Genomic DNA, 27,688 nt, shown 5'->3' with positions numbered 1-27,688 from the left:
GTAAGATATATCACAACAACATCAAGAGTCGTCTATGTTTAAAACCTTCTGAAATGGCAACTTAGTAAAGTGTTTAAAAATTCTCTACAATATGAAGAGTATTACATTATTTCGGTGGCTGCCGGGTGACAAAGTCTAACTCTTGTTCTTTGTAACAAAAAACCAAACTTATCAGCCTGTTACTATTTCTGAGAAGTTGAGTACTATTTTTTCAGTACTCAAGTTAAAAGATCTCTGGCCAGCAGACTAAAATGTTTGTTTTATAATTGCCCGCTGAACTATGATAGTTTGTTTCCAGATGGTGCCCTTCCTTCAACCTGCACACAGTCTCTCCTTGTTCAGAGCTATTCAACCTCCTGCTGATCCCACCACCCCCACCCCTATTTAAGGCTACAGAGAGGAAATCCTAAGGAGGAGATTTTCCCCCTTAGTCTCCAGCAATTTTTAGTGACGTAGTATGTGGGCTGAACTTGAGTTTACTGAGAAAGAGAGGGAATCACTATTCGAGGGTGCTGTATGTACAATCTGGGTCAGCTACAGCCGGTTACTGCACTTCTCCATGTGGCAGACAGAGCAAAGCCACAGTGCTTTCTCTGCCGGATTAAAGACAGCCCACAGACCAGAACTTCCACTATACTACTTAAAATTACATAGGTGGCTTGTCAAGTTCAATTGATTAGTGTTGTAAGAAGAAAAAGAAGTTGCTTATTACAGCTTGGATTTGACGGTCCAAAGCAAAAATGCAATTGCCATTAAAGTTACAGAGAAACAAACTTCTACACTGATTTTTAAAAGCAAGAAAAAGAGCAGCAAGTTTCTGGGTCTGCTTTATCAACAGATACATAAAGGTATTTTAATATTTATTTTTCTTTGACATTCTGTGTATGTTCAAAATTCTACATCTGCAGAAATTTCAAAATCTTTTATTAAACGAAGAATTTTAAAATATACTAACAATTTATTTCAGCTGAAAAACGGCTGGGTTTTTTTTGCACCTTTATGTTAAAAAACTGATCATTATGTACTTTGTGATGATTAATGCATGCTTTGAGGTTCAATTTAGTAATATTTGGTATATATGCTTATACAGTGCTACAACATGTTAGGTTTCAGAAAATGAGTGCTTTAGTAACACCAGAAAGAAATTTTAACAAGTAACAGATTCAATGTATAAAGTTTATAACACAGTGATTAAAAACAAAGGGATACAACAAACAAAAGAAAAGAGCTGTAAACATTAGTCTCTCTCTCCATGCAATTCCAGTGTGTGTGTGTGTGTGTGTTTGTGTGTGTGTGCTGGCAGGTTATGTATACTGTTAGAGATCTTAAAGTATAGCTACGAAACACAGCTAAAAAGATATAAAATTAACTGAAAGGCTTTGCAACGATCCCTCAATTACAGTATAACCAAATATCAAGCAGAAATTTTGGAAACTGAAGAATTTTAAATAACTTTTCACATTTACATGTAACAGTTATTTAACTCGGGTAACAGAAATTAAAATTGCTATACCTAGAATTACTTAAGAAAGTTATTGATACATTAAAAAAAAAAACCTAAAACTTTGCAGGTTAGAATTAAGGAAAAAAAGAAAATGTGACTTAACTATTAAGTAGTCAGCAGTAATAGGAAATAAGAACCCAGAAAACAGAATTACTTAAACTGTATTAAGTACAATTACTTAAATACATGATCAAAAGACCAAATATATATATATTTTAGATAGACGTAATTTCGGTAACCAAGCAAGAGGTTTCTCTCAATGTTCTACTTTCTTTCAATATTCTACTTTAATTGTATTATGAGAACTATTAAAAATAAAATTACTAGTTAGCAAAATTACTAGTTTGCTTTTAAACACCAAAGACACTTAAGGTTCTTTTTATGATCTGGGGATCCTCTGTTTTTCTAAAACTAAAGACATTACATGGTAAGAAACTTCAATAAGCAAACAACTGTAAAGCTCAGATTTTTTCAACTTTACTTTCATGTCTTTTCCTTAAAGATTCATACTCTAAATCCTGGGAGGATCTCTGTTGAACATATTTTACAAAAAACTGATAAAATGTCCAAGCAATACTGCCATCTCTCTCTTTTCTGTTGCTGTTTGCTATGAAAAGTGCAGAACCTCATTAAACCCCAGTTCTTACTGAAGCCTTAGGCAAACATCGAATCTGAAACCCCAAACACAAAGATAACTACTATCCCTTTCTTTAATATCTCCAGGGGATGAGACTGTTCTTAAGTCTTCCCAGAACATAATTCACAATCTAGAAATATCTAAGGCATCTTCAATGCTTCATAAATTTAAGTTCATTGCCTCATACTGTTTTTAGTGCATGACATAGTCAGTTAAATGCCTCTATGCATTTACCATCTGAAAGGAAGTAAATCCTGATTTTTATTTCTTCTCTCTACTAGCTGGCAGTGTAGCAACTATGAAGAGAAATAATACCAAGAAAATTAACTCAAAGCATGGACTTTTCCCCCCCGTTTTTTCCTAAAAACAACCAAGCAAAGGCATCGATTTAAACCTAAGTATACTGTAACTAATTTATAACATTCTCTTGGGACCTAGGAAAGTTTTAACATATACAGAAAGGTTTTATGAGGTAACACAGATTTATAAAACTTACACTTTTAAAACAGAACGTGGTGGGAAAATATTAAATAAGAGAATGTTTTCAGAAAATGTAACAGTAAATGTATTTTTAAACCAGTTCTCACTCATGACGTAGCTAGTCTACTACTTCAGAAATGTGTCTCCTTATTCTTCTTTGGATGACAACGAAGTCACTACTTTTATAAGGTCAAAGGAATTATATTTATTTAAGAACACATGTTTAGTTGCTTCCTTTAAATACTTAGGTCAGATTCTCTCATGGTACACGATGATTTATCTTACGATTCAATCGTGCAGGAGCCCATGAAGAGCCAAGGCAGACCACAACAAAGGGAAGCTATTGCTATTTTAATTTCTCATCTTTGTTCTTTCATGACAACACTGACGTAAAGTCACAATAACAGTCTTGGATTACAAATTCTTAGTTGTCCTATACAAATCTGTGTCTGGTAGGAATACAGGCTGTTCCAATCAGAATATTGTTCATGAAATTCTACTTGTTTTGAAGTTACATGACAGCTTCTGAATTTCCCTTGTTTTGGTAGCTTATTTCATAGATTATTTAAAAAAAATAACTTTGTAGTCTAAGAATGTCCATTCTATTATTAAAGTGAAATGAGTGGAAAAAAAAGTGAAATGAGAGAATCTAAGGACTAGTAAGTTAACTATGTAGGAGAAATACTGTACATTTTACTGTCCCAGTTTTAAAAATAAACCATATCTAAATCCCACGAATCTGCAAATATAAAGACCATATCTAAATCCCATGAATCTGCAAATATAACGAAAAATCTTTTATTGGTAACTCTAGTACAATAAAAGTCCTTTTCTTATAAAATAGAAGACTTTACGGTCTAAATTTTCTCTTGACATCAGAGGCAAAAATATAAAAACAAAAAACTAAAAGTACTCATCCAAGTGCGCTTTTATCAGTAAGCAACAGACAGCCTCTGATACAAATATGGAATACTATTGTGCTCATTGCTCTTATCTCGGTTATGTTAGTGAGAGACAAATGATTTCCCACACTCCATTCACTCTGCTTTATTTTCATTATCACTCCATTTGAAAACACCAACGTAGACATGGTTTAAAAAGGAGCAGTCATCTTTGTGAAAGCAGTTGGAGTCCTTATTTCATAGATCGTAAGAACCTTCATTTTTGGGGGAGGGCTCCTAATCACAAGTTAGTTCTGTAGCTACCAAGTAACAGTAATACATACGCGGGGAAGGAATGACAGCAGAAGTCTGGGATTGAAAAACGATGCAAACAGCCTAACAAAAATGATTCACAAATACCTTTTCATAAAAGGTGAATGGGTCCTTGTAAGTAATGGGTCCATGTAAAGACCTACAAACCAGAAAAAGACTGAAAAAACAAGAAGCACAAAGTTGAGGCTCCTTTATAAGTTACAGCATGACTACGATAAAATTCACAGGTCTGGAAAAATGAGAAGAACTGAATCCAATGTGAGTGCTAATTCTGGCTTCTCTGGGACTTTATTTCTTTGTAAAAAGTGTATACATTTATTTCACAGTGTTGTTGTGAATGCAAATAGTTAACAAGCATTAAGGGATTGTTTGCTCTCGGTGATAGAAAATAGGACAAAATATGTCACAATATGCAGTGGTTAATGAAAAAGAGAAACATCAACTCTGGAGTCTTTTGCCTAGGTTCAGAATCTGGCTGCATCTCTCAGAAGCTGTGTGACACTCTGGGTAAGGTCCTTAATTTCTGGATGCCAGTCCTTCAGTGAAGATGAGGACTGTAATAATCTACTCAAAGGGCTGGAGTTATAAGTAATTTAATTAATACATGCAAAAGGGCTTAAAACAAGGTCAAAAGCCCAAGAAGTATGAACTACTGTTATTACTGCATTGCTATTATTAATTGTAGGCATAAACAATTTGGGACCTGACTTCTCAAATCAAAAAACAAGAACTTGGGGGGAAAGTGGGACAGAAGAGTTCTGCCTTAGTGTAATCACTGCTATCCTTCAAAAACAGCAGTTAGGCATCCAGTTTATGAGGGGGGGAAGGCGGGCCATGTGCTCCAGCAGCCTACTTGTGTGGCTGAGGGAAGCGGCACATCTCAGCCACTCTACTTACTACTACTACACCTGAGAGAGGTAACTCGTGAAACAGGAAGCAGCTTCGGTTCTTGAGAGCAAGTACTGGTGTTTCTACAAAAACTGTACTATGAGGGACAAGTGTTTCTTTGTCATAGCAAAAATGAAACACTGCAAGCACACAAGCCGGCAATGCATGCCACAGCTAGCAATGTCAGCCGAGGAGCCGGGGAACCTGAATCCTTGACCCGGTCCTAATACGATTTGCGTGGCCCGGGCTTTCAAAATGCACATGGGTGCAGAGAGGTTCTCGAAGGCACCTTCCAACTCTAACAATCATATTCAACTACAGAGAGTTTCTTTCCTTGGTAATGGTTTCAGGAAACTATTGAAATTTTACTACAATACCGTTCAGTAGACTAAGAATTAAACTGCTTTAAAAAAAGAATGAACCTGCTAAATCATATGTAAGCTTAGAGCATTTATATGATTATAGTTCAGAAAACACAATTACCCACAACAATGACTGTAAACATTCTCTCATTCTTAAACTTGTCACTAATCCCAAAAGGACAGGCTACAAAAACAAAAAACATAATGCCAAAACTTTCTGGTCTGAGATCTGTTTAAAAAATGTCTGACAGATAAAAAAGATACTTATAGAGGGCCAATTTAACTAAAACCACATAATATAAATATAAAATAATAACTAATAAAATCACCTGCTATTGACTTTAATATTAGTTAGGGAAGAGGGGCACCTAGGTGGCTCAGGCAGTTAAACATCTGCCTTCGACTCAGGTCATGATCCCAGTGTCCTGAGCCCCACATCGGGCTCCCTGCTCAGTAGGGACTGCTGCTCCTTCTGCCTCTCCCCCTGCTTCTACTCTCTTTTCTCTCAAATAAATACAATCTAAAATAAATATATGAAAATGTATTTAATACTAGTTAGGGAAGAATGTTTTAATCAATGCCTTACAAACACTGTGTATCATTTTCAGAGCCTTCAGACAATAAGCAAACTTTCCAAAGGTAAGAAAAGTGTCTTATTAGGGTCTCAAAGCACCCAAGAACACTAACCCTATGCCTCTGCACACAGTGGGCACAGAACTGAGGAATAAAAAGCATTATAGTGAGGTGGTAGGTGGAGAGCTATTCTGAAACCTAAGTGTTAGACAAATGCAAACACATTATGATGCTGAATTTAACAAATTAATAACATTAATTTTGGCCCAGTTTAGTAACACCAATAGATACCCCCCCCCCTTTTTTTTAAGTATTACTGACTTTTTAAAAGTAGGTTAAAATTGATTTTTACTTTTCCCCATTGGTATATTTTTTTTACTTAAGACATGAACTTTAATGCAGTTTTCTAGTAACATATTTTGAATTCTAAAAAGAAGTAGTATATTTAAGAACTTTGATAAATTAGGAAGTGCACGCAATGTAATCCACACATGGCTGAGAATTCTGTTGGAGCACACTGGTTTTATTAGTTTTTGTTTATTTTTTTAATGGACCAGCTCAAATATAAACAATTATTCTTAACCCCAATATAATACAACTAGCTAATAACAGTATCATCTTGACTGCAAGATGACACATCCTGGGTTTTGCTCATGTTTATTATTCTACTTTATTTACTTATGTTTTCATTGTTTTTTAAAAGACTTCATACAACCTCATTTCAAAATGAAGGCTTTTTTCTGGACCCTAAGTGTGCTATTCTTCCTACTAATGGGCACTGGACACTGCAGAGGAGGAGAGTTCAAAATAAAAAAAACATCCCAGAAGAGATACCCTCGTGCCACAGATGGTAAAGAGGAAGTAAAGAAATGTGCATACACATTCCTGGTACCTGAACAAAAAATTACAGGGCCAATTTGTGTTAATACCAAAGGGCAAGATGCAAGTACCATTAAAGACATGATCACCAGGATGGACCTTGAAAACCTGAAGGACGTGCTCTCTAGGCAGAAGCGGGAGATAGACGTCCTGCAGTTGGTGGTGGATGTAGATGGAAACATTGTCAATGAGGTAAAGCTGCTGAGAAAAGAAAGCCGTAACATGAACTCTCGTGTTACTCAACTCTATATGCAACTATTACACGAGATTATCCGTAAGAGGGATAATTCACTTGAACTTTCCCAGTTGGAAAATAAAATCCTCAATGTCACTACAGAAATGCTGAAGATGGCAACAAAGTACAGGGAACTAGAGGTAAAATACGCTTCCTTGACTGATCTCGTCAATAACCAGTCTGTGATGATCACTGCGTTGGAAGAACAGTGCTTGAACATATTTTCCCGACAAGACCCCCATGTGTCTCCTCCTCTTGTCCAGGTAGTGCCACAGCATATCCCTAATAGTCATCAGTACACTCCCGGACTGCTGGGAGGTAACGAGATACAGAGGGATCCAGGTTATCCCAGAGACTTAATGCCACCACCTGATCTGGGAACTTCTCCCACCAAAAGTCCCTTCAAGATACCACCAGTAACTTTCATCAATGAAGGTAAGTTACCTCTTACTGTTAAAAATGGAAGTATAAGATTAATATGTTTTATGGTTTATGAAACAATGCACATAATAAGTCTTTTTATTTTTCATCTTGGTGATGTAATTATACATGAACATTTTTGTTTTCTATTAATCAAGAATTGAACTTAATTAAATACATCTCTCAGCTCTGTGTCCAAGAGTTCCTAAAAACAGTGTATTCTGTGAGGAAAATTATTACCTTCCAACCAAATTCTTACTAAGTTACTAGCATTAAGACAGGAATGAGTCCACAATCCACTTCTAACCTCTACAACCATCCCATCATCTCCAGCTAGGTCCTCTCGCCGCTCAACAATCCTTTTGTTTACCTCTTGCTGCTCTCCTCATTCTCCTCCTCTCCAAAAGGAACATTTAAAAATTTGCTTTCACTCTCCTTAAGCCTGTAATTATACCTCCTCCTCACCTCCACTCTCAGACACGCATCATCTATTGCTGTAGTGAGATGAAGTCTACCCAGTCCTAGTTTCCTCCTTCTTTCATATCTTGAAAACATCTGCACAACACCCATGCCTTCTTGACCTCAGTCGTAAGAGGAAAAGGTATCCCTTCCAATTTCCAAGACTAAACAAACTACAACTTGTATCTTATACCCATATATTTTAAAAGTAAGTTTTCACTAGGATAATAAAAAACCCTAGAACTGATCTTAATATCCATACCTCTATTTCTTAATTCCTTCCCTTCCTTCCCTTCCTTGTTGATCACTGATATAAGTGCCCAAAGTACAAAGATAAATACTTGACCTTTGTTTCAGTTTAGTACACTCACTGCTAACTTTCTAAATATTGTACCCCCACATCCATTTTCTAATAAAGCATTCTCCTGAATCTTTACATATTGATTTGTTTCCTCAGAGTGGAAAGAAAAGTCCAAAGGCCCCAAACTAAAAAACAAATCATAGTTCATTCACTTATTGAAAAGGCAGCACATGAAACTGCACGCAGACTATGGGACAATTTTAGACCTCGAAAAGCAGCACACAGACTGGAAATACACACAGCATGAGCACCTCTCTGCATCAGCGGAACCATGGACCACCCACATCCCTGCTTTCTCAGGCATCCGCATCGTAATACTGACTCTTCCTACTTCCCTAGGTCCTTCATTTGCATCTTCTTCCTCTCCTATAGCTTAAGAAGTTTGCCTCAAGATTCCCTATTTTACAGGTCTCACACATCTTCAAGGCTACAAGTATTACCACTGCTCAAATGCGTCCTGCTTAGAGCTCTCCCTCCTGATTCTAACCAGTGCTGAATGTTTGCATCTGGATGCTCTACCATCACTGCACAAGGTGCTGCTTCCTCTCTGCCTTCTTCCAGCTTATCTGTCAACCAGGCAGCTTTCAAGTCTTAAGTATCTTAAATGTTACACATTCCCAGATTCAAAGAAACATATCTCGATGGCTCTTTCCCCAAACTGCTAACTATGCCTTGAACACATTTTCTCTATCACATTACACTAGGGTTGTTTGCATGTCTGTCTCCTACTAGACTGAAAGCTTCTGGAAGAGAGTGAACGGTTTCAAACATCTAGCCAGGATCAAGTTTTGGCACACTGCACTCAGCTTATTTCAAGCACTACAATAGATATTTGAGGAATGAGTGAATGAATAACTGAAGCTTAAAATAATCCTTTTCCCAGCCTAGCATTTTCCTTTTAGAAGTAATTATTATAGAAGTAAAACATATTTATTGAAGAAAATCTAGAAAATACTAATAAGCTTTCCAAAAAGCTTCACTGAATATCCAAACAGTAATGAAAGTTAACACTTCCATAATAATCTTCAAGTCTTTCTTTTTTCCCCCTTGTTAACATGGTAATCACTATTCTTGCAATTTTAAAAGACAACTTTGTTCTTTTTCTTTCCCTGTAGTTATACCCTTAGGATCAATCTTTGTTACTAAGATTGACGGGTCATTTGATTTTGATATTTTTACTGTGATTCATGCTGCTCCGTATTTCTGAATTTGCTCGGCTCATCCCTGTCACTTCCCTCCTGCCCCACACGTGTAGTCAACAGAGTTCTATCCACGCTGCTTTTCTTTCATGGACTTCCCCCCCAATCATTTATTTATTTTTAAGATTTTATTTATTTGAGAGAGAGCAGGCGTGTGCGTGTGGCCATCAGGTGGGGTGGGAGGGCAGAGGGAGAGGGAGAGGGAAACAGAGCAGCAGACTCTGCTGAGCAGCACCCTGGGATCATGACCTGAGCTTAAGGCAGACGCTTAACTAACTGAGCCACCCAGGTGCCCCTTGTCCTTCATTTCTATTCAGAGCCAGAATTCTAAGACCCAAGTTATTTACGGCAGCACCTGGAAGATGGAGACTTCTGGATTATTATAGCTGTGTAAACACTGGGATGGGGTGGGGTGGGCGGGCAACTGCTCTGTGCCCCAGTTTCCTCATCTATAAAAAAGAGGATAATAATTGTACTTACTTCCAGAATTAACACTTGAGAAGTGCTCAGAATAGGGCCTGGCACTCAAAATGTTAACTCTTATTAGGAATGGTATAACAGTTTGTTGAGTAGTCTAGCTCTATTTTCCGTCTCCATCAGAATATATTCTGTATTGCCAACAGATCTATCTTCTTAAACTACCACTTTGATCACATCACACTTCTGTTCAGCAGTTCCCCATTACAGACAGAAAATGTGCATTTTGCTTAGCCTGGGTAAGAACAGTATCCTCAAATGAAACTTACTTCTTTAGCTTTTCTTCTACTAATTTCCTTCACAAAAACCATCTGCTTCGATAAAATGAATCAATTCATTGTCTTTGAAATATTTACTACCATGCTTTCTGCCTATCAGATTATAAGGCTCAGACATAAGATACAGTAAAGTGAAGTAAAATAAAATAAAATAAAAGTAGCAATTCCTCCTTGAAGCCCTTGTTGACTTCCTCAGGCTTAAAGTGATTGTTCCTCTCCATGAATGTCTCTTTTCTCTGGAACATAAAATATATACAACAGGGATGCCTGGGTGGTTCAGTCGGTTAAGCCGCTGCCTTCAGCTCAGATTATGATCCCAGGGTCCTGGGATCAAGTCTCGCATCGGGCTCCTTGCTCAGGGGGGAGCCTGCTTCTCTCTCAGCCTCTGCCTCCCATTCTGCCTGCTTGTGCTTGCTCTGTCTCTGACAAATAAATAAATAAAAATCTTAAACACACACACACACACACACACACACACACACACAACATTCCTTCTATTCCCTCTTGAATTATCAGTTATCTTCACGTGTATTTACAGCACTCAAATACACATTTAAGTAAAATGCCTTCCAACTATAATGTAAGTTCCTTCCTGGTAGATGGATACTGTATCTCATTTGCAGATGCTAAATAAATGTTGGTTTAACTTGTTATTACATTTTTCATAGAGCTTTGTAAAGCTGTCATTCCACAGACCTTCATGAAAGTATTTTAGTACATTCTACTGTACTGTATCCTTCAATTTATACTGTTCTAACTCTCAGTAACAACAGGCTACAATACCATTATGTTAGGTAAATGATGATCACTATTACCTCACACCCTTTGATTTTCAAAGGAAAGATGTATACAAAATGACCCACAGGGTATAGAAAGAAAAATATATCTATTTTTAACAATCTTTTAAAAAGTATTTGTTCTGGGGTGCCTGGGTGGCTCAGTGAATTAAAGCCTCTGCCTTCGGCTCAGGTCATGATCTCAGGGTCCTGGGATCAAGCCCCGAATCGGGCTCTCTGATCAGTGAGGAGCCTGCTTCCCCCCTCTCTCTCTGCCTGCCTCTCAGCCTACTTGTGATCTGTCTCTCTGTGTCAAATAAATAAATAAAAATCTTTAAAAAAAGAAAAGTATGTGTTTTGTTTAAGCTTTTAATGTATACTTCTCAGCAAAGTAGTTTATTTATATAACATAAATAAACATAATTGAGTTTGTGGAATTTTTTTTTCAACTGATGGAATGTACCATTAGGTAGGTATGGAGATGACCACCATGGAGTATTTTCTGTGGGTTTTTAATCTTAAGTGGATGGTATCATCAGTTCTCAGAGAAATCATTATTCACATATTCATACACTGATACATTTAAAAAGGCTTATACAAAAATGAGCTCTATCAGTTCTATATTTTATTATACATTGAGTTATAGTGCAGGAATAATCCTGTATTTCACAATTAAATCCCATGCTAGGGATTCAGCATATCGAAAGTCCCATTAAACAGACTTTTGTTTTAATAAAATAATGGTGTTTATATTCCTATTTACCAATCCTTAATGTAAAAATTAAATGAAGATATAACTTCTGTTATTCACTATTTACTTGTTGCTACAAGTAAACATTAACTTTTCACTTATTTTATTCTATAAATATTGGTCTTTGATATTCAAGGACATAATGAGCTACACTGTAAGAATGGTCATTAGCACACTAGCAAACATAAAAAAGAAAGTGCACAGAATTAAGAAAACCTGTTTCCTCTTCTGTTATTGACCTTGGGGTTAATAACAATTTGCCTGTCTGAATCTATTCTCTCATGTGTATAATGAGTTGGATGGACTGGACAACTCTAACATCACGTTTTAGTTCGAATATTCTATGATTCCTATCAAATATAAATTACTGTAACAATAATAAACAGACTTGCCCTTTTCTTTATATATATAATGTGTAAAAATCTGTGTGCATATTCTAATCAGACTGGAAAATATGTCTGAGCTGTTTGGGTACTTGCACAAAAGGGGCAAAGATGGATGGTCTGCCTGTACTTACAGATGCTCTGGCACCGAGAAGTTTGTATTACTGTACTCTGTGTGTGGGAACATGGTCTATAAGTCTGAAGTCTCTAAATGTATAATGTGTATGTATTATTTAAAAGTGTTTCAGCCAGTCACAAAAAGTCAAATACTGTATGATTCCACTAATACAACATACCTAGGGAAGTCATATTCATACAGACAGAAAGCAGAATGGTGGTTGGTGAATGGAAAGTTGTTCAATGGACACAGGGTTTTAATTCTGCAAGATGAAAAGACTACTGGAGATTGGTTGTGCAACAAAGATAAAGTACTGATGCCATTGAACTGTACATTTCAAAATGATGAAGTTGGTAAACTTTGTTATATCTTATCATTTTTCTAAAAAGGTGTTTTAATGACAATTTAAAATTTTTCTTTTAAAAATGGTTATAAGAAAAATGCACCTCAAAAAAACTTACAATGAACTTTAAAGCAAGGGGTGCCTGGGTGACTCAGTCTCTTAAGTGTCTGCCTCCAGCTCAGGTCATGACCCCATGCTCCTGGGATTGAGTCCTGCATTGGGCTCCTTACTCAGTGGGGAACCTGCTTCTCCTTCTGCCTGCTTTGCCTGCCATTCCCCCTTCAGTGCTCTCTCTCTCTCTCCCTCTCTGACAAATAAATAAAATCTTATAAAACAAAACAAACTAAATAAATGAACTTAAAGCAAATAATGCAATACTTTTGTTAGATTAAAAATAATTATCTCCAGAAACATTACTCTCCCTCTAGCTTAAAAACAAAATAGTTGAGAATTTAACTACACACCTGGCAAATTGCCATGAATAAAATCGTTAACTCTTAATGTTATTCAGTGGCTACATTTTGGGTTAGTCTTTTATAAAAAACAAAACACATTACTCTTTTATGAATGGTATATTTATAAAAATAAGTATATTGCTTGTACGCAGATGGACTTGAGAAAGTTCCTGCACACTGTGTTAGGGCACAGATCTGAGTATCAGGACATCTGCAATTGGCAAGACTTTTTTTTTTAGTCTTTTTAAAGACTGTTGTGATTAAATGAGGTGATGCATATAAACATGCTTGTGTATGGTCTGACCATCTATTCCATTTTTCTGTGCCCTTCCCTATATGTGCCTTGCTTTGCCATGTATGGGGATAGGAAAGGTAAGCTTTAAAAGCTATACATGCCCTCTTTAATACCAACCACCAGGCTCATGTAACCCCCACCCCCGACACCCTTCCAAAACCCTCAGTTTGTTTCTCTGAGTCCACAGTCTCTCATACTTCGTCTCCCCCTCTGATTTACCCCAAATTCACTTTTCCTTTCCTTCTCCTAATGTCCTCCATGTTATTCCTTATGCTCCACATATAAGTGAAACCATATGATAACTGACTTTCTCTGCTTGACTTAAAAATATGGGTCCTTAATGAAAAATACACCTTGGGAAATAATGTGGCATGACTGTTCAATATTTTTCTTTCTATGAATCAGATCTATTAACTGGAGTTTGTTAGTCCAATACAAACTTTTAATCATCAGATAAACTGAGGAAGAGAGACACTGGTCCTTCAAATTCAATGTACAGAATTCTAGTTTCCTGCCTTAAGAAGAGTCCAATTGTGTGTCAACAAAGATGAAGACTATTTCAAGATTACTCAATGCAAGGAAAAGGTTAATAAAACTCCTATGTTAAAAGAAAGGTACTTCCAGTCTATACTGTATGGTGCACCATTATGAATAAATTCCTGAAGCATGTCAATTAATTTATTCCTAATAATAGGCAAACCTGCAAGTTAAATCTGACCTCTCAAAAACAAAGCTGTTGCTTTTCTACTAGTCATTTAAGAATTCCTATTAGGCATTATGGTAGAGAAAGAAAAAACATTTAAAATAAGAATGTCTTATATTCTAACTCTAGGCAGAAAGTTAAGTAACATATTCAAAAGTAATGAAAAAAATTTTCTGTTAAGATCAACAATACACACTGGCTAAGACAGGTTAATGGTTTATTTATAAAAATGAATACGAATAAATACTAAGTTCTGATAATTACTATCTTTACTGAGGAGAAAAAGTAGCTGAAAGTACTACTAATTTTATACACATGTTCTGGAAAAGGGTTTTTTTTCCCCTCAAAGATTTTATTTATTTATTTATTTATTTGACAGAGAGCGAGAGAGAGAAATCACAAGTAGGCAGAGAGGGGGAAGTAGGCCTCCTGCTAAGCAGAGAGCCCGATGTGGGACTCGATCCCAGGACCCTGAGATCATGACCCAAGCCAAAGGCAGAGGCTTAATCCACTGAGCCACCCAGGTGCCCCTGGAAAAGGGTTTCAACTAAATTCTCCTAAGCCTTTCTAAGTCTAACAGGTACCCAAATTGCAAACATGAAGGCCACCACAAACAAGTGGGTTGAAAAGTAAAGATCATTTTATTTTTCAAAAAATATTTTACTTATTTATTTATTTATTTGACAGGCAGAGATCACAAGTAGGCAGAAAGGCGGGAAGAGAGCGAGCGAGAGAGAGAGAGAGAGAGAGATGGAAGCAGGCTCCCTGCTGAGCAGAGAGCCCGATGTGGGACTCGAGCCCAGGATGCTGGGATCATGACCTGAGCTGAAGGCAGAGGCTTTAACCCACTGAGCCACCTAGGAGCCCCTAAAGATCATTATAAATTTGCATAAAATGAAGTCTTATCAAATGAAAGCAGGATTTAGGAAACCCAAAACTCTCCAATTTGGTTAAATATCCAAGGGCATTTTAAATAGCAGAGAAGAAACAAATACTATTTTACAAATAAATACTATTTTACAAATACTTTGTAACATTCAAAAGCTTGTTCTAAGTATTTTAAGCTATTCAAATAACCTAATGAAAGTCCAATGCTGAATATATCCTTAAATATAAAATGTAAATTGTCAAAACTATAATTAAATGAGTTCAAATATTTAGAAGAATAACATTCATAAAATAAACAATATAAAGGTGGTATTTATAAGAATAAGCAAATTTCTGAAATGAGAGATATTTATGTGGATTCCAACAAGACTACTTCATATGTGCATTAACTACAACAGAGTTTAAAATAAGACCAATATTCCTCAGATATCCTTGACTATTCCGGAAGTGACAACTTAGAAAAAGTTTGACTACAATGAAGAATCAATTTCAACTCGACAGCCAACCTCAAGAGCTCCAAGTATCCCCCTTAGCCATTTACATCTTAGACGAACTAGACTTTTAACTCCTCTGTAACATCAAGCTCTCTTTGGATTCCATCCCTCAGCTCCGGTGACTCATGTGTGGCCATGATTAGATTCCTTAACCCCACAGGCCTAACTCCTCTTCAATCTTCAAGATTCTGCTCACATATAAGTAGACTTTTATCTCTGTTAATCTGGGTTAGTTATTTCTGGCCAGTGTCCCATGTGCCCTACAGAACTCCATCAAAGTACCTATTATATTGTTAAGGAATTCTCTCTTTAGTTGCCATTTCCCCCATTTCCCACCTGACTCTATGGTTGTTTCTTTACCATCCGAGCCTACAATTTTCTAGCCTATTGTTGATGCAGACAGACACATCTGGAAAAAATGCACAACTGAGGACATTCTAGAAACCACGGTGGCTTCAGGAATCACTGAGTTCAATAAATATTTGAGTGTCTAAGTGGGCCAAGACAACCAAAAGATACAATCTTTGCCATGGAGAGTTGTATGAGTAAACAAATGAATATATTACCATGCATTACACAAAGTAATCTAAGAATGGACCTGGAAATTAGACTTTACTTTTCCTTCTATTTCACTTCCACATATAAAATTAAAGTTTTATAAATTTCATCCTATCCGAACTACAACTTTCTATCCTTCTCTTACCTGACTACAATGTATGTTTCTGTAATGTTTAGTAGCTCATATATGACTGGTAAAAAAGGAGAATATCAGTAAAACAAAGAGGTCATACTGGCTCACTAGGAGTAATCAGCTGTTAATTTTGGTGCAGTATTTTATAGAACATGAAGGTTTTCAGGAATACACTATTTTCTACAATAGACATGACTATACATTCATCTTTGATTAGCCATATTTAAATTTATTAAATAAGCATGTATTTATTAAAGGAGTTACTGCTGTGCGTTAGGGATAGCAACAAAGGACAAAAGAAGGCTACTAACAGTTGATGATGACTACTCTGTAAAGTATTGTGTAAAAAGTTCTGAATACTTTGTCATTTAGATTCAGTAACTGATAAGGTAGATAATATAAAAATAATTCACACTGAATTTTAATGGAATATGATCTAACTTATGGCCAGTCTGATAAGCTCAAAAATGTTACTTTTATCATAGTCTTCCCTAGCTTAAGAATCTATTTATAAGCTTTCACAGGCTAACCAATATCTTCATGAATACAGAAGCATAAATTCTCAACAAAATTTTAGCAAATCTGGCAACTTTTAAAAATAATAATACACTATGACCAAGTCAAGGTCATCCCAGAAATACAAGGTTGGTTTAACATCAAAAAAATAATCAACAGAATTTACCTATTAACAAACAAAAAAAGAAAACCCTGTTGTTTGAGTAGATAAATAAAAAGCTTCTGACAAAATCCAAAGCCCATCATGATAAAAACGCTTAAAACACTAGGAACAGAAGGAACAAGAATTTTTGAAGTAGGTATTACAGCTTAAAGGATATGTTTGTAATGAATGAAAGCTTGGAGTAACTCTAAAACTAAAAAATTCAATACCTAAAAAAAATGCAACCCAAGAAAGACAGCATTAAGTCTTTACAGGTAGTTTCTCAAAATTTTTACTAGTATTATGTAGTGTTTTGTCACTGTATCATGAAAACTCTGAAACAGAAATATCGATAAAACACTAAAATGTGGGCTAGAGAAATAGATCATCACTTGATTTTGTCTGTGGTTTTCAATTTTCTTGTATTTAAAATGTGAAGGCGGGACCCCTGGGTGGCTCAGCAGGTTAAGTCTCTGCCTTCGGCCTAGGTCATGATCTCAGGGTTTGGGGATTGAGACCCGCATGGGGCTCTGTGCTCAGCAGGGAGCCTGCTTCCTCCTCTCTCTCTCTGCCTACTTGTGATCTTTCTGTCAAATAAATAAATAAAATCTTTAAAACATGAAGGCAAGTTAATTCATTCATTCACTTAAAAAAAGACGGACAGAAAAAATGCAATCTTGCCATTTGCAATGACGTGGATGAACTATAGAGTATTATGCTAAGTGAAATGAGTCAATCAGAGAAAGACAATTATCTTATGATCTCACTGATACATGGAATTTAAGAAACAAGGCAAAGGATCATAGGGGAAGAGAAGAAAAAATGAAAGAAGATGAAACCAGAGACGGAGACAGACCATGAGAGACTGTTAATCTTAGGAAGCCAACAGAGGGCTGCTGGAGGGGAGGGGTGGGGGGAGGGGGCCAGGTAGGCCCCGAGGCAGTGAGTGGGTGACAGATATTGGGGGGAGGGTATGTGTTGTGAGTGCTGGGTGTTGTGTAAGACTGATGAATCACAGACCTATACCCCTGAAACAAATAATACATTATACGTTAATTAACTAAATTTCAACTGAAAAAAAAAAAAAAAAAAAAAAAAAAAAAAAGACTGATTATCCGCCTATAGCTAAAACACTGATAATGTACAGTCAGAAGAAAAACGAAAATAGTCACCATCCTCAAGGAGCAATCTAGAGGCAAGAGTTCAGTCTCTAAGAACCCCTTCTAATGATGTAATTATATAATTATTTATTTAATGAGATGAATCTTTCCCCAATTAGCCCCAAATGGATCCTGTATATATTGGCACAGTACAGATAACATATTTCTTAAAATTTCAACAATCCTATTAGCATTATAGTGAGTATTTTCTTGTATGAGCTTTACTTGACTAAACTCTATTTACATGTAATTTTTTTAAATTGCACATGTCAAAATTTAAATATTTCTAGTAAAATATAAAGTTTGACAACTGGGTTTTCTATACTTTTTTTGTGTTGTTCTAAAAGATCTGCAGGGTAATTCTTATTTCTGAATCACTTAATACTTTTACATGATTATAAAAAAACAACTGATCAAAATACTGAAGAATGGTGCAACTAAAGACTGTTAGTAAAACTTAGAAGCAATCTTTCTTTAGGTCCAAAAATGTGGAAATCACAAGTTCAAGAGTCAGCTCCTCTACAAAACATTTCACAATATGTTTTATCATTTTAAAAGATATGAAGAACTTACTCATGTATTAAAAATTGGGAGGGAACCCATAAAACTACAAAATAACACAAGAGCAAATGTAGCCAGCAGTTCAGAGCATGGACTCTGGGATTAGAAAGAAATGGGTTTACGTCTAGGGCTTATTACCTTCTAAGATACAGGACCTTAGACGAGTTAACTGTTGCATCTATAGCACATCTGTAAACGATCACAGGGTCATTGTGTAGACTAAATAAGAAAATTACTGTTTGTCATATAAATTGATACAACTCTTTAGAAAGGCATTTTGCCAACATTCCTGAAGTGTATTCTTATGGACCGTTGAATGAGGGAAAAAAGTTAACAGATTCTTTAAGTTTGGGGGAACTCTGGTTTATTTCAGGGCTTCTTAATCTTTCATATGTGAATGTACACTGTGGGTTTCCAAAAGGGTAATATAATACTTAGCAATAATAAAACTTATTTGACCGTGGCTGGCCATTTTCACTCAGTACCTCAAGGGACTAGTGTGTTCCGCAGAAACCAAATTTTGGAAACTGTAAACCAAGCACTATGAAGAGCTATAAAAGTGTTCACACCCTCTTGATCCAGTAGATCAATCCCACAGCATTTTTATAAGTAATTATTTGAAAAAAAATGAAGCCAGTAAGATGACACTTTGTATAGTTTTATAATAGCAAAAATCAGATGAAACCTTGATATCCAATGACAAAGGAATAAACAATGATGTATCAATGTTAAAAATTTATATTACAGCTACTAAGTGTCAGAATGACTGCAGTCCCACTGCAATTTCTGTTAAAAGACAGAATCCAACTTTCTATGTGTGTCAGAATGATGACAATATAAAAATGTTTTTCTATGGACAAACACTCACAAGAGCAGTGGAAAATGAAACAAGTTAATCTTCCATATAGTGGGACTGGGGTAATTCTTTTATTTGGTTTCTTAAACTTTTATGGTGTTGTGTATATAACGGATAAAAAGTGGTATCTTTATAAAGAAAGCTATAAAGGGAAGACTTTTGATTAAAAACTATCTCAAAATGGCTCTGTTCCTATTAAGTTTCCTGGTAATCAATGACATTTTCATTATAGGACCATTCAAAGACTGTCAGCATGCAAAAGAAGCTGGACATTCAGTCAGTGGGATTTATATGATTAAACCTGAAAACAGCAATGGACCAATACAGTTATGGTGTGAGAACAGTCTGGATCCTGGGGGTTGGACTGTTATTCAGAAAAGAACAGACGGCTCTGTCAACTTCTTCAGAAATTGGGAAAATTATAAGGTAAATCAGTGATTCAGATCCGGGATGTGGAACATAAGAGCTCTTACAGAAGTAACCATCTGTGCAAATAAATAATACAGTTTAAAAATAACTATCCACATATTTTTCATTATCTACTCTCCAGTTTTAAAGTCAAAATGAAAAGGTAAAAGGGAAACTGAAGTTATCCTTTAAACTGCCCGTTTTCAGTCTGGATGATTTATACATATATTTAATTCTTAGCAAAGACTACTGATGACTCCATTTTCTAAAAAGACAACTGCTTTTTTGTTTATGACCACGTTATGATCAGCAACTGTATTTAAGCAGTATGAACTACAGAACTTAAAAAAATGACCATTTCTTGAGGACCGATTACCTCTGATAACTGCCCCCTCATGTTGTAAACTGCTTATCCCAGAGGCTGGTGCTGCTGGGAAGTAACGTGCCCGACTGTCGCACGGGACCAGAGCCGTGCAGCAATCATTTTGGAAAAAGTAAACGACCAGTCCTGGTTAATAATTTTGATGTTTACATGCTAACTGTAGGAGTGGTATACACCCTCCAGTTCAAGGAGGGCAGATGGGTGAGATTACATTCTCTACATGGTCAGTTGTTCATTCAGGATTACGTAAGTCATGTGATTACTCACTTTTAGGTGACATTTTATTGGCAGTTAAAACTGAGACATTAATACATCCATGTTAGAAGTTATTTCTAAGCAAATAACTAGGGGAAAAAAAGTCCTGTAACACAACCTTCTTGAGAACACAGGTAGTGTTAAGATGAGGTTTACTGAGCCTAAGGCTGTGCTGTTTACCTACCGTGGTGAACGCTTATAGAAACAGAAGAGTTCCTTGATTTATTTTTTAAAAAGAGTCAACAACTTTTCCAAGGTGGAACTCTGAAGATTACTGCTATATCTTCTGATATTTAATTGTAACAGAGCTAAAGAAGACAATGTACTTTAACAACAGAATATTATCATTTTTACTGAGAGATCATAAGATGTTAAATATCCTTTTTGTTTGACTAAAGGGGGGAGGGGGGACAGTTACAGATATACTCTTAGAAAGAAAACTTTGGCTCTTCGTATATGAGAGAGATTAGGAATCCTTTTCAGAGATCTGGGTAGCTTATTAGTTGATGCTTTTAGTAGCTAGGAATAATTTTCATTCTCTTCTGCCTTTTTCTTATCTGTAAAGTTTGAAGCTAGCTGTTCAAATGAATAGACAAAGTAAGAGAGAGCAAAACAAAACGACTATGTGAGGCTTGTAAAAATCAGGTAATCTATTAAAAGGGAAGTTCACCTTACCACTTAAATGGTGAATATTTATTTATCAAAGATTTAAAACTTATCTGTAAAGAAGTTTACTATCTCTACACTTATTTATCTCCTCATGCTGTTTGTTTATTTAACAGAAAGGGTTTGGAAACATTGATGGAGAATACTGGCTTGGACTGGAAAATATCTATATGCTTAGCAATCAAGATAATTATAAGCTGTTGATTGAATTAGAAGACTGGAGTGACAAGAAAGTCTATGCAGAATATAGCAGCTTTCGCCTGGAACCTGAAAGTGAATTCTTCAAATTGCGTCTGGGAACTTACCAGGGAAATGCAGGGGACTCCATGATGTGGCATAATGGTAAACAGTTCACCACACTGGACAGAGATAAAGATATGTATGCAGGTGAGTAAGAAAAACTGATGTGTATTCTTTGTAGAACGACTAACTTCTATATGCATTACAGAGAACCCTGCTATTAAAGTATATGGTAGGGGCGCCTGGGTGGCTCAGTGGATTAAAGCCGCTGCCTTCGGCTCAGGTCATGATCTCAGTGTCCTGGGATCGAGCCCCGCATAGGGCTCTCTGCTCAGCAGGGAGCCCGCATCGGGCCCTCTGCTCAGCAGGGAGCCTGCTTCCCCCTCTGTCTCTGCCTGCCTCTCTGCCTACTTGTGATCTCTCTCTCTGTCAAATAAAATAAATAAAATCTTAAAAAATAAAAAAAATAAAGTATATGGTACTAAAAATCTTTCCAGAAAGGTAATTTTGGACTCAATCACAGGTTAGGCTGCCAAAAAGTTAGTTATCTCTTCTATAAGGCAAGCCCAAAGTGTGAATAAACTCTATCACTCCAACCAGGGGTTGAATTGAGCAAAAACTTAATTCACCTGGAAACAAAACAATGCCTGAAATCCATAACTACTACTGACTAAACATGGCAGGCACGGTTGCAGGTGCTACAGATACAGCAATGAGGAAAGTTCCTGCCCTTGTAGAGCTTATTCTCCAGGAGACAAAATGATTTGTCAGGTGGTGGCAAGTACCCTAATAAAAATAAAACCAGTGAGGGAACAGTAAGTGACGAGCAGCAGGGAGTAAAATGGGTGCTATTTTATACAGAGTGGCTGAGAAAGGTTACCTTGAGAAGGTAACATCTGAATAAAGACCTGAAGGGAGTGAAGGAGGCCAGCCATTTGGGAATATGGCTTTGATAAAGGCATTTCTTAGTACCTACACAGAAGGGAATAGTATGACTGCAACATGTGGTAGGACAGCAAAAAAGCTTTACTCAGTGGGGAAATTAATACTCTCTTTAAAATCAGTTAGGCAATCCAGACTTAACACTTAACACTACGGCACCTGAGTGGCTCATATTTGACTTTGGCTCAGGTCACGACCTCAGGGTTGTGGGCCTGAGCCCACATTGGGCTCCCTGCTTGACAGGGAGCCTGCTTCCCACTCTGCACCTCTTCCCCTCCTGTTCGTGCAAGCGGAGTCTCAAATAAATATATAAATAGATAGACAGATAAAGTCTTTTTTTAAAAAAGCTCTTAACATTAATTTTCATATACTTTTTCCTTTAAAAAAAAAAAAAGATTTATCAGAGAGAGTGTGTACGAGCAGGGGGAGCAACAGGAAGAGGGACAGGGAGAAGAAAGCTCCCCACTGTGCAAGACGCAGGATGTGGGACTTGATCCCAGAACTCTGGGATCATGACCTGACCCAAAGGCAGATGCTTAACCGACTGAACCATCCAGGCTTTTGCCATTTTAACCCAGGTTTGTGGCCCCGATAAAGAGATATATATCCCTCCTGAAAAGTGATCTACTTTTCAGCTGTATCTTGGCCAGAAGCATGGAGGTCTCTACGTTAACCTGTTTACAATGGCAAAAGAGGAAAAAAGGGAGAGATGTAACCAAAGTATAGTATATACCATATTTATAGAAACACATCTGACCACTGGTAGGGCTACTCTCTTTTATATTATTTTATGCTATTTTAATAATTGAATTTTCCCAAATTTACTTTTAGCAACTCTGTATCTTTCCTTCCCAATCTCTCCCCTCTCCCTCTTTCTCTTTCACAAACGTTATTTTTGTTTTATTTACCCTGCTACCCCCAAATTAAATCACTTAATTTAAAAAAAGCATGTAGTAAACAAGCGAAGGGCAAAATAAAGGCAATTCAAGTGATATTTCAAGTAGCTGATACTTCAGGAGCAGTAACAGAATGAATGAAGAAACAAAACCACAAAGATAAAAGGTAACGGAAATAAGTAAGAGAACTCAAATAGTCCCAAAGGTAGCTTAAGTTTTTGATGGTTTGCAGAGTACTGCACATAGAAGAAACCTTTACTTTGATATCTCTTATTTTTTTTCCTCAAAGGAAACTGTGCCCATTTTCATAAAGGAGGATGGTGGTACAATGCCTGTGCACATTCTAACCTAAATGGAGTATGGTACAGAGGAGGTCATTACAGAAGCAAGTACCAAGATGGAATTTTCTGGGCTGAATATCGAGGCGGATCATACTCCTTGAGAGCAGTTCAGATGATGATCAAGCCTATTGACTGAAGAGAGACAGTCTCCAACTTAAACGACACAGAACTCTGTATTTTTCAGTTCCTAAAAATGTAAATGTTACATGTATATTGTTTTGCAAAATTCATTGCTACAGATATAGTTTTAAAAATGAATGTTATTGTAACTATAAAGGGGGACTTATAAATGTAATTTCATCTTTCCTCAATATACTGCAGAAGGTTATTTGTATCCATAACCCTATTTTAAAAACTGTATTGACTAAATACAGGTAAAGCTTGTTTTATAAAATGTAAATATTTGCCACAATGTATAACAAATCTTAGCTTTATTTTAAATAAAAACTGAATACATGTTCAAGAACAATTTATTTAAAAACTTTATGAGATTGCTCTAACTTCCAATAGAAAAATAATTTTAAGATTTCAAGCCAAGTAATACATTTTATTTATAAAATTACAAACAGGAAATTAGAGAAAACTCTAATTTTGCCAAAAGAAAATACATTTTGCATTGAATAAAAGTTATTTCAAACTCAATTTGTGCCTTTCACATGAAATGATTGTATCTAAATTCTTGACAACATACTATATGCTGATTTCCCCAAAGAATTAAGTGAACCACAGTATTAAAATATATATTTTAAAACAAAAATAATGTATGCAATATTTAGTCAATTTACAAAAATAGAAAGACAAATTTTTTTTAGTATCATCTTCATATGATTTGTTGAACATCAAAATTTTCTCAAATGCATTTGTGTTGTTGTATCAGCAAAATACTGATATTACAAAAATTTAATAAGCTAAATGTTTTCATATCTGAATTATAACTATAAGCATATTAATTTTCTTCCTCGCCCTACCCCCAAATCTGCTACTCCAAAGTCAGAAAGCTTGTAGAGCTTTATAAGCCATTACTGCATACTGATGGGTGGGACTAATACAATTTCAAGGAACTGTTAGATATTTTCCCAATACTGAGATTCAATAGCTTCAGAGCAGAATCCACAGGGGTTTGGCTAGTCCAATTCGCTAATTCCATTTTATGGTGTGTGTGTGTGTGTGTGTGTGTGTGTGTGTGTGTGATTTATTCATCTTTGGATATAACAACTTTATTACTAATCTTCTGGAATAATTTCCTTCCAGAAAAATGTTCATTGCTTACAGATGACCTTTCTTCACTTGATCTTAGCCAAAAGGCCGAGAAGCGATACAGATGACCTTTCTTTATTTCATTCGTGAACTAAAAATTTAGAGAAATCTCATGACTTTTGTTCAAGCAAAAAGAAAACCCAATCAGAACTGAAGATGACCATTTAAACAACTCAAGCCAACCAACATGACCAGTATTTTTTCTGTCACATGCTAAAATTAAAATTCTGGTGAAAGAAGGTAAGAGAACATCAAAACCTTATAGTATTTTTATTCTTTGTTTTACTTAAAGGTCATCTTCAAATGGTTTAGAAGTCCCTCCTACCACCCCCAGAACAAAAACAAAAAGTCTGGTGTAAGACTTCTGGGATGGGGCCCCCAGATGACTAGGTCAATTAAGCGTCTGCCTTCAGCTTAGGACATGATCCCAGGATCCTGGCACAGAGAGCCAAATTGGGTTCCCTGTTCATCAATGAGCCTGTTCCTCCCTTTCTCTCTGCCCCTCCTCTCTGCTTGTGCTCTCTCTCTCAAATAAATAAATTAAAAAAAAATATATTAAAAAAATATTTTTGGCACAAATTAGGCATCTAGTTGTATCAAATCTTAGTAAAATTTTCCTAGGGTATTCCATTTATTGACAGACCTATAGCATTTCACTTAAACATCCAAAACCCAATCAAGGGCAAGCCTTACAGAATTTTCACAGAAAAGGAGTATTATATTACTTAAATTAGAATGATTTGAAGTCCACAAACTAGAAAACTGGTCTGAATGCTAAACTGTCTTGGCCACTAGGCCCACTCTGTTCTCCTTTGCAGACATGATATAGCTCTGTTCTGCAGTTCCTGGAGAGCAGGGAAATAAGCACCAGAGTTGTATGACAGCTAAGGGTAGGTTCTAAAGTCAGTACTGCTTGGATTTGTAGCCTAATTCTATCAATTTCCTAGCTGTGCTACCTTGGGTGCTTTTTATACTCCACTTTCTTATCTAGAAAATGAGGATATGAACAGTACCTAGCTTATGTGGTTACTACAAAAACCAAATGAGGTAGTTTATGTGGTAAAATGTAAAGACTGTAGACTTTGGCTCTCAGATTATTACTATTCATCTATGTATTTTCTGCCACACTTAGCATGGTGCCTTGCATAGAGCAGGCGATCAACAAATGTGTTAAAAAGAAATACTACCCAAGTTTTCAGACATAAAATTACTTTGATCTATGATCTTCATTTGCAAAACTAACAGAGCTATGTCATGCTATTAGGGTAGTTAGTGAAGAAACCAGACTGTAAGAAAAGATAAAGAAAAACTAAGGTAAGGATGATATTCATGGTAGGAATTTCAGTCAAATGAGGATCTTCTGAGAGATTAAATAGGTCACTTGTATCCAATAGCTAGCTACTTTGCATGTTACCTAGGAATAAAGACATGGTTGCCCTACCTTCAATATGACTGAACTGTAATCTTGGAACTGGCTTACAAAAGGATTCAGTTATTTTTATTATTTGTTTATTTATGTATTTATTTACTTTTCAGTGTAACAGAATTCATATGCACCACACCCAGTGCTCCATGCAATACGTGTCCTCCATAATACCCACCACCAAGCTCCCCTAACCTCCCACTCCCCACCTCTTCAGTTATTTTTTTTTTATTATTTTTTTTTTTTAGATTTTATTTATTTATTTGACAGAGAGAAATCACAAGTAGACGGAGAGGCAGGTAGAGAGAGAGGAGAAAGCAGGCTCCCTGCCAAGCAGAGAGCCCAATGCGGGACTCGATCCCAGGACCCTGAGATCATGACCTGAGCCGAAGGCTGTGGCTTAACCCACTGAGCCACCCAGGCGCCCCTCTTCAGTTATTTTTAACAAATGAAACGAAACTTATCCTAAGAATGATTTAGATGCTATTCTGTACTCAATGGGAGATAACATCAATGTCTAGGAAACTTGACATCTCTGACACAGACTTTAAAAACTTCCAATTTTGAATAATGCTAACATTAGACAATGCCTTAAAATTCAGTAGTTATCTACAAATAAACCTATCCTCAAGTCTCCAAGCCTGGTAGAGAATAACAAGCAAATTTTCAGTCTAGTGCTCACTTGACTCTATGAGTCATGACATAAGAGTGCTAATAACTTTTTTATTTTTTAACTTTATTTATTTCAGAGATAGCCAGCAAGCAAGCGCAAGCATGAGCAGGGGGAGGGAGAAACAAACTCCCTGCTGAGTGGGGAGCCCAGTATCGCAGGACCCTGGGATTATGACCTGAGCTGAAGACAGACACTTAACCGACTGAGTCACCCACGCGCCCTGAGAGTGCCAATTCTTCTAGTGTTTTATTTCTTAGGACTCCTACTGGAGTAGTAAGTGTATAAAAACTTCTGAAATTATGAAAATGTTCAAAATTACTTATAAACCTGTACTAGTATGATTTTTATATACTTAATAGTAAGTTAGTGTCTGTGAAAGATAACCAAGTTAGAAAAGAATGATGGTACTTACAATGCCAAGTCCCTTCCCCCTCATCCCCTAAAGCCATTTAAAAATAAGTTGACTTAATTTTATCAGTGGGGTTAATAGTTATTAAGTTGTAATTTTATAGATGATTACAGGAAAGACTGACAAACTCAAAATTTTAATTTCAATACAAATTCAATACAAATTCTCCAAATACTAATAGTATGCCCTAATACTTTCTTTGAACTATAAGCGAAATAGTTATAATGCGTATCTTTATAGCAAGTCAGTTTAACCTCCCTTCTGTTTCTTCGCTTGTAAAATATGATAATATCACTTACCTCATAAAATTGTTAAGAATTAGATAATTTATGTAAAACAGAGTTGGGCACACAAAATTAAGTACTAAATAAATGTCAGTTACTAAGATTTTTATTGTTCTTTTCCCATTAAGGTTTGCTCAAAAAAATTATAAAATGTTTTTGCTGCAATTACTGAAACATCAACAACCAGAAATGCCACCAGCAAAGCTGCTGGAATTGGGCGACTCTGATTCTGCTTACAATTAAAATGTAGATCTGTATAGCCGCTACACATTATTTATTTTTTAAGACAAAAGCTCTTAAATAAAGACTATGAACAGGGTAAAGAAGTTAATGTAACCCTAGCTCCAGCCTTTTCACAAGTTCTCAAGTGATCTAAAGTAAACCTCAGAAAATTACCATTAAAGAATGTCAGAG

The 27,688-nt window shown here is 36.2% G+C and overlaps 2 protein-coding genes across 4 annotated transcripts in view; one reads left to right on the top strand and one right to left on the bottom strand.

The window, feature by feature from the left end:
- The window catches only part of RALGPS2 (Ral GEF with PH domain and SH3 binding motif 2), a 155,865-nt gene that overhangs the window by 41,701 nt on the left and 86,476 nt on the right, over nt 1–27,688 (bottom strand). The gene's annotated exons all lie outside the window — the stretch shown is intronic.
- Nucleotides 477–23,870, top strand: ANGPTL1 (angiopoietin like 1). The gene is made up of 5 exons (XM_004761985.3): nt 477–848; nt 6,362–7,207; nt 19,331–19,524; nt 20,926–21,196; nt 23,177–23,870. The coding sequence occupies exons 2-5, from the start codon at nt 6,385–6,387 to the stop codon at nt 23,362–23,364; spliced, it is 1,476 nt and encodes a 491-aa protein (XP_004762042.1). The 5' UTR covers nt 477–848; nt 6,362–6,384; the 3' UTR covers nt 23,365–23,870.

Source organism: Mustela putorius, unplaced genomic scaffold, assembly GCF_011764305.1.
Source record: "Mustela putorius furo isolate JIRA1106 unplaced genomic scaffold, ASM1176430v1.1 tig00003942_pilon_pilon_pilon, whole genome shotgun sequence".
NCBI lineage: Eukaryota > Metazoa > Chordata > Mammalia > Carnivora > Mustelidae > Mustela > Mustela putorius.
The sequence above is the reverse complement of the archived record's forward strand: the minus strand, read 5'-3'. Positions and strand labels throughout refer to the sequence as shown.

Excerpts from the sequence above, each read along its gene's own strand:
- ANGPTL1 (XM_004761985.3), top strand. The coding sequence starts at position 6,385 with ATGAAGGCTTTTTTCTGGACCCTAAGTGTGCTATTCTTCCTACTAATG. Across the intron at positions 7,208-19,330 it reads AGTAACTTTCATCAATGAAG|GACCATTCAAAGACTGTCAG; the intron begins GTAAGTTACCTC and ends TTTTCATTATAG. Across the intron at positions 19,525-20,925 it reads GAAATTGGGAAAATTATAAG|AAAGGGTTTGGAAACATTGA; the intron begins GTAAATCAGTGA and ends TTTATTTAACAG.